Source organism: Struthio camelus, chromosome 5, assembly GCF_040807025.1.
Source record: "Struthio camelus isolate bStrCam1 chromosome 5, bStrCam1.hap1, whole genome shotgun sequence".
NCBI lineage: Eukaryota > Metazoa > Chordata > Aves > Struthioniformes > Struthionidae > Struthio > Struthio camelus.
This window is the reverse complement of record NC_090946.1, coordinates 2,967,651-2,975,699: the sequence shown is the minus strand read 5'-3', so window position 1 is coordinate 2,975,699 and position 8,049 is coordinate 2,967,651. Positions and strand designations below refer to the sequence as shown.

The 8,049-nt window shown below is 41.1% G+C and overlaps 1 protein-coding gene across 1 annotated transcript; it reads left to right on the top strand.

Moving 5' to 3' along the window:
* On the top strand, nt 1-997 carry LOC104140384 (olfactory receptor 4S2). Its single transcript, XM_009669112.2, has one exon. It carries the CDS (start codon nt 19-21, stop codon nt 946-948), a length of 930 nt encoding a protein of 309 aa, XP_009667407.2. The 5' UTR covers nt 1-18; the 3' UTR covers nt 949-997.
* The last annotated feature ends 7,052 nt before the right edge of the window (nt 998-8,049 follow it).

The window sequence follows — 8,049 nt, the reverse complement described above, 5'->3', positions numbered from 1 at the left end:
CCTATCTACCTGGTGCATATGAAGAACAAAAATAACGTGACTGAGTTTATCTTCCAGGGACTCACACAAGATAATACATTAGCAAAAGTATGCTTCACATTTTTCTTAGTCTTCTATGCCACTATTATTCTTGGAAACCTGCTTATCATCATCACTATAAAGACCGGTCAACAGCTGGACTCTCCCATGTACTTCTTCCTGAGCTACTTGTCCTTTTTAGACATCAGTTACTCTACTGTCACAGCTCCCAAACTCATTTATGACCTTCTTGCTGAAAAGAAGACCATCCCTTTTGCGGGCTGCATAGCACAGCTGTTTGGGGTGCATTTCTTTGGCTGCACCGAGATCTTCATCCTCACAGCAATGGCATATGATCGTTACACTGCTATATGCAAGCCGCTTCACTACACAAACATAATGAACAAGCGTGTCTGTGGCTGGCTGGTGGCAGCTTCTTGGGTGGGAGGCTGTGTGCACTCCCTGGTGCAGACCCTGCTGACCATTCAGCTACCATTTTGTGGGCCCAATGAGGTGGACCACTATTTCTGTGATGTGCATCCTTTGCTGAAGCTGGCCTGCACTGACACCTACGTGGTTGGTGTCATAGTGGTTGCCAATAGTGGTCTGATTTCCTTGAGCTCTTTTGTTGTTCTTGTTGTGTCCTATGTCATTATTTTGGTCTCTTTGAGGACACACTCTTCCAAAGGATGTCTCAAAGCACTGTCTACCTACACCTCCCATGTCCCTGTTGTACTTCTATTCTTTGGGCCATGCATTTTCATCTATATGCGCCCTTCCACCACCTTCTCAGCAGACAAGATGGTCTCTGTGTGTTACACCATCCTCACGCCTATGCTCAATCCCTTGATTTACACTCTCCGAAATGAAGACATGAAAAAAGCCATGAAAAAGCTGTGGAGTAGAAAAGCAAAGAGAAATGGGAAATGAAACAACAGGATGAATGTTTGTAAGATGGTTGTAGCTCAAGAAATCATGGGGAGGCAAAGAGAAGTGTTCAGGAGGGACTTCTCAGTAATGTTGTTCTATTTGTAGCATGGCTGTTCAGAACAGAACTGAAACTAAATTCAAGGTTTTATGTGGCTTTCATCTTTCTTTGGAAATTGCCAGTCAAAAGGATGTGAGGATATTGTCACCAGTCAAACCTGAGCATTTGGGGTGGTATTGTGACTTCTACCTTGAGACCCCTTGTAGCTGTGTAAGTCTCAGTTCTAGGCTTCTCTTGGCATTAAGAGGAATAACTAAGTATTTTGATAGGTTATTCTTTCCTACTAGCTCCTGTGGGCAGTATCTCCTCAAGTTTCTACACAAAAAAGTGATAGTGGTAATAAGCTTCCAAGAGGCAGCAATCCTCCAGTATGGCACAGCATGGGCAGGTTTCATCTCACATAGATTGATGTGCTAACATGAGGTGTCTAAACTTGAGCAAGCTGCTGAAGACAGCAAGAAACCTTTGAGGGGCCTGAGATTCATTTCACGGTAAAATAGGAGCATGAGAGAAGCAGGATGCTGTATTAGGTCTCCGCCTTACAGTGAAGGGTGACATATGCTGTAGTAGACTTCCCAAGGCTTCTGGGAACACTGATGGATGCAGAGGGCATTCCCCAATGTCATACATTAACTCAAATTTACATCAGTCTGTGCCAACCTACTTTCTCTAGGAGCTCTTCATTTAAAGAAGCTCTGCTGTCTAACACCTTTCCAGGACCTTGACCTTATATCATAGTTGAGCTTTGTAATCTATCAGAGCAACAACTCAAGCATAATTAAATGCCATAGTCACTGTTGGAGTCACAATCCAGTTTAATTACTGGGATATTTTTTTGTGGCTTCATTTAGCGACTGGATGAAGTTTCATACTTTGGCCAGTTCTCTGGTACTATTACACTATAGAAATCTAAGGAATAGGTACCTCAGTGGAAATATGGGAATTAAATATTTTTCCATACTGGAATATAACCTAATTCCTAGCTGAACACTGAACATTTTCCTAAAATTCTTAATAAAACCACTCTTGTTTCATTGAGTTTTCCTCAGCTGTTTGCGGCACAGAAAATGCCCTAGAAATGCCCCTAGGACCTCCTGACTCTGGTCAATGCTGTTCTACTGCAAATGGACTGACTTTAGCGTTGCTGTCATAACAATTCAAGGTAGGTATTTTCCCAAATATCCTATTGAAGATGAGATATTGGGAAGGAAAGAAGAGGAACAGGATTCTAGATTTTGGATCAGAAGGCTTTCTTAGAAAAGAAAACTGTAGATTTGAAGAGACATCAGATCTTTAGCATTTTAAATTCATTACTTTTGTCTAGGTTTCTCTAGGTAGACACTAAGGGATAGAAGAATGCAGGGCTTGGATTAATGCAGGGCTTATGAAAATCTGTTCGTTTTAATGATAGTTGTCAGAAAACATATTTGGATTTGAGATTTTGATTCTTGGTTGAAACATGCTGCCAGTTCTGCTGATGCTTAGCTCTAGATGGCTTTGAACATCTTAAACATCAGCACAGAAAAAGAAGCTGTGCAGGCATGACGTGTTACTGTGCAAGTAAGCTCTTTGATGATGTTCTTTTTCTGAAAGAGTAATATTGTACATTGCTCTTGCCAGAGACCTTTAAACATGCACAGTAAAATAAAATGATGTCTATGATTTCTTTTCAAGCTATTTCCTTCCTTTGAGTTGGGAGTCCACTGAAAAAGACAGTTCTGCACAACTCAGAAATTTGGTAATAAATCTCCTTCTTCTGTTAAATCTCCCTTTTCTGTCAGTCATTACTGCCTCCTTTTTCCTATTCTGAATGTGGATCCCCCTCTGTTATTAATTATGATCAAACTTGATAATTCTTCCTATAATTAAAATACATAGTTGACTATTGTTTTTTTCTGCAGAAGAGTCCTGTTGTCTCTAGTAACACATCTGTCCTTGGACTAGTGTCCTTTGTTTGATAATCTGTTTGTCTCACGGACCATGTGGTTTCAGGAAGCCTGCTCACCTGTGGACCATATGTCTTTCTGTGATAACCTGTGGACCAGCCAGTCCTAGGTGATGTGTTCATCCATCAGGGTAAATTTTTCTTCAAATGCAAGTTAAAGTTCTTCAAGTAGTTTATCACTGATGATTTGCTTATGGTTCTGGTGCCTCTATCTTAACACTGCCTTTGCAGGGTAGGCTGTCACTGAGGACCACCTGCAGTGTGGTAAATTTATCCTTGTATCAAAGATATGAGTCTCCCACATCGCTAATACTGCAAACATTTTAAGGTGTCCAATGAACATGACCCAGTTTTACTAAAAAGTTAACGATCACCTTCAGACTGTGAGTCAGCAAACAAAGACTACAAGGATGTATGAGGTAAGGAAGTGGAAAAAGAATATGGAAGTGATATTGCTGAACTGGTACTAGTTAGTAACAGTTTAAAACAAAGCTGGGATATCTTCAAGGCATCAAACATGAAAGTAAAAAATTAGGTGAAATTAATTCCCTTCAAAACTGTCACAATTGTACCTCCTTGCATTAAAGCTGTAACGCTTGCTATTGCAGAAAAGTTTTTAATATTACAGTTACTTCTTTCTTCACTTCTGCAATCACTTTTCTCCTACTTCTATTGCATAATGAGCAATTATTTCAGAGTAAATTCATTCATGAACAGCTGTATTCATCACTCTGTTTTTTTAAGCACCTGTTGCAACTACTTTGGAGGTTTTATTGACTGACAAACAATTTCCTCCATATAATAGGCTGTTCAGTGGCTCTTTTACCTCCTTGGTCCTCATGCTGTAGATTGTGGGGCTTACCATTATATAAAGCACTGATATCACCTGGTCTTGGTTAGGCAACGAGCCACAGCTGTGGAGTGTGTAGATGAAGTGCCAAAGAATATGGCAAAAACTATCAAGTGAGAAGCACAGGTGGAGAAGGCTTTGTGCCTTCCCTTGCTGGAGTGACACCTCAGCATGGCAGAGATGATGTAGATGTAGGAAATGCATACTCCAGTGTGATGAAGATGCCGCATGCAGTGAGGCTGATCTTGTTAACCCTGATGTCAGAGCAGGAGAGGTTCAGCATGGGTGCTGCCCCACAGAGGTGACTGGTGATGCTGGAATGGCAGAAGGACACAAAAATAGCCCAGCTGCTGTGCATCATTGAGATTAGAAACCCACAACTGTAAGAACTAAGTCGCAGCTGGATGCTGAGACTTCGTGACATGACAGCTTTGTAGAGCAGTGGTTTACAGATGATCATATGCCATTACAGCCAGAAGGAAATATTCATTGGTGCAAAATGCAGAGAAACAATACATCTGGGCAGCACAGCCACCAAGTGAGACGGATTTGCTCTCTGCTAAGAGACTGACCACTGTCCTGGGGATGATGACCGGGTAGCAGAAGTTTAAGATTGCCAAATGGCTAAGGAAAAGGTACATGGGAGGGTGGTTTGGGGAGACATAGATTTCCAACTACAGTTATCAGGTAAATAATTAAGAGCATTACAGTGAGTGGGCTGTACTTCTGCCTTGTTAATTAGATCTAGGAGGATGAACTCAGCTACTATGGTGTAATTTTCTCCTGCCATTTTGCTCAGATATTTGTTCACGTTAGGTAAGCAATCTTGTCTTAATATAGTCTGGAGAATAACTGGCAAAAACTGATCGTGATCATATCCTTCCGCTAGCAGGGAACAGAATACTTCTTTTGCTCAACATGGACGATACTGACTTCATCCAAAACATAATCCTGAAATTCAATCAGAATCAGACATGCAGTCAGAAATGTAGTCAGAAAAAGATATTAAAATCCACTGGTTTGAGTCCATGTGTTTCAAGTCAACTTGATAGCATTCTACTAGATAAATATCTGACAGAAAACATTCTTTGATTAATTCTACTCTTTCCTGCACAAAACAAAGCTCAGTTCACACTCATAACGAATTGGCTGTCTGACAAGTAGGTAAATGGACTTATGAATTCATGAGTACATCACTAAAATCTTCTACTGCTGCATCAATTATATGAATAAATTGGACCTACAAGCCATAAAGAATACATATAAAAATGAGGCTATTCTAGGATTCCTAGACTGTAACATCCCAGTTCCACACTGTTCTGAAATGATGTTTTGCTAAATTTAAGTCCAGTTTCAAATATAAACAAACTTTATGTCTGTTATTTCAGTTTTGCATAACAGAAATGGCTTCTTTCTAAAATGCTGAGACTATATGGATTTATTCCACTCTTGGTAGCACCCAACACTGTGAAAAATAAGGACATCTGAAAAGGCTTTCATTGCGTTAATGATAGAGCTTCCATATGCACGTACAGACATCTGAAGATCAAGAATTTATAAGGAAAATGGGTAAATAATCCAGTCCTTACTAAAAAAGACTTGCAAGAAATTACGCAGCAACTTCTGAAATGAACACAGAGGTTATTTCCCAATTCAGAAAGCTAGCAACTCTGCCTGTGTTGAAATCCAGTGTTATAGCAGAATTAAGCAATGGATGTAAGAGAATGGATGGCTCTCCTTCGTGACAAAGAAACTAGGGATGGGAAATAGATCTTTCAACTGCTGATTTCTAAGGCCAGGAAACTGCAGATTTCATAGTATACTGGTGTAACTAGTGAATTCCCTCCTACATGATGTAAGAGTTAGTATTTTTCTTGTTCTTTCCTTCATTTGATCGTAGTATGCAATATGGCTTACATATCTTTCTTAGCTCCCATATTTCAGGACATACGCAAGAGTAACGAGGTTAAAATTACACTCAGTGACTTGGATTCCCTGATTTGAAGAACAAGACGTGAGTTTTTGCTCTCTGTGCTTTGGGTCTCTATGATGCAAGACGTGATCTCTGAAGTAAACGATTTCACCTAAGCTGTTCATCTCATCTTCTTCTTAGTTTAAAAAGAAGATTCGTGGATCCTAGGGTATGAACATGTCTGTTCTGAGAAGATGAACAGTGCCCGAGAAGTGCTTTTTTGACCATAAAGGCAGATTAGAATGATGAGGTCAGATGGACTCAAATCTGCTGCAGATGTTTAAATTGGTGCTCATCTATAACTGGAATAACCTGTGACAGCCTTTTGCTCAAGTCTATGACTAGACACATGCTCAGCTATTTGAAAAGAGCATGTCTGACATTGTTTTTCCACAACATTAAGATAGGATGCAGTGCAATGTTGTTCAGTACAATATAACAAAATATAATACATTAAAGCAAGTAGCAGCAGTAAGCAGTAAGTATCAACTATTTACAAAATATAAGCTCTCCAAATGATGGATATATATAACTGATAATATTATCAATAAACGTCGAGAAATGGAAACTTTCTCAACAATTTTACTTTTTTGGAATCATCATTTTCCAACAAATATATCTGATCCAAAAATTTCCTCAGCTCTGACATGCTATGATCATGCTTTGCCACCAGATGGCGAAGGCACATATAAGAGCGTATATAAAAGCATGTACACTGGTGCTGATGTTTTTAGATAAGTTAAAGATGACTATTTCATTTGCTGAAAATTCTTTAATCATATTAGGGCACTATTTTTAAAAACTTTTCTGAAAATTGTCATTATTCTCCCACATACGTTAATTATGAAAAATCATACAAGAGGACGTTCATGGGAAAGGAGGAAGTGACATGATCCAGCATTATATCTGGGGAGGCAGCAGAAGTGTTTTGGGAAGCAGAGTAAAGGGAAGACAACAGGATTTTTTTCTGTGAGATGACTTGAATAATTGTGAGACTACCACCTTACAAAAATTATGTTCCTGTGCTCCTTCAGAAAATTATCCATTATGAAAGAAGCAATTCTGTCACCTAATACATCAAAAGTTCAACATCTGCCAACAAGAGAAATACAGTGAGTTGCATTATCTGTTTATGTTAGAGCAACTGACTCTTAGGATTCAGTTCCTCTCACCTAACTTCAGGTATCCTACTGAAGATCCTCATGCTGGTGCCGAGGTAGTTTGAGGTCTCTCAATAGAGATAAAAGAGAGAAATTGGGGAGGGTTGTGGGTGAAATGGTTCATGCCATCTACTAGTAAGTATGTAAGAATTTTGTCTGAATCTAATCTAAACCCCTCTGTACTCAGTGGAGAAAGAGAGAGGCAGTTCCAGGAGAGCTAACTTTGGCCTCTTCAGGGACCTACCTAGGGGACTGTCATGGGGAGGGCCCTAGAAGGAAGAGGGGTCCAAGAAAGCTGGTTAATGTTCAAACGTCACCTCCTACAAGCTCAAGATCGGTGCATCCCTATGAGTAAGAAGTTGAGCAAAGTGGGCATGAGAGCTGCGTGGCTGAGCAAGGAACTGCTGGCAAAAGTCACACCGAAAGAAGGAAGTCTAGGGAATATGGCAAAGGGGACAGGCCACTTGGGAGGAACATAGGGGCGTTGTCAGCGTGTGCAGGGATGCGACAAGGAAGGCTAAGGCCCCTTTGGAATTGAATCTGGCAAGGGATGTCAAGGACAACAAGAAGGGCTTCTTCAAATACATCAATAGCAAAAGGAAGCCTAGGGAAAAAGTGGGCCCGCTGCTGAATGGGGCGGGTGCCCTGGTAACAAAGGATATAGAGAAGGCAGAGTTATTGAATGCTGCCTTTGCTTCAGTCTTTAGTGCTAAGGCCAGTCCTCAGGAATTCCAGACCCTGGGGACAAGAGAGGAAGGCTGGAGAAAGGAAGACTCTCCCTTGGTGGAGGAGGATCAGGTTAGAGATCTTTTGTCCAGACTTGACATCCATAAATCCATGGGCCCTGACGGGATGCAGCCACGAGTGCTGCGGGAGCTGGCGGATGTTATTGCTAGGCCACTCTCCATCCTCTTGGAAAGGTCCTGGAGATCAGGAGAGGTGCCTGAGGCCTGGAAGAAAGCCAGTGTCACGCCGGTCTTCCCAAAGGGCAAGAAGGAGGAGGCAGGAAACGCCAGGCCTGTCAGCCTCACCTGCATCCCGGGAAAGGTGATGGAACAGCTCCTCCTGGAGGTCCTCACTAAGCATGTGGAGGACAAGAAGGCGATGAGGAGTAGT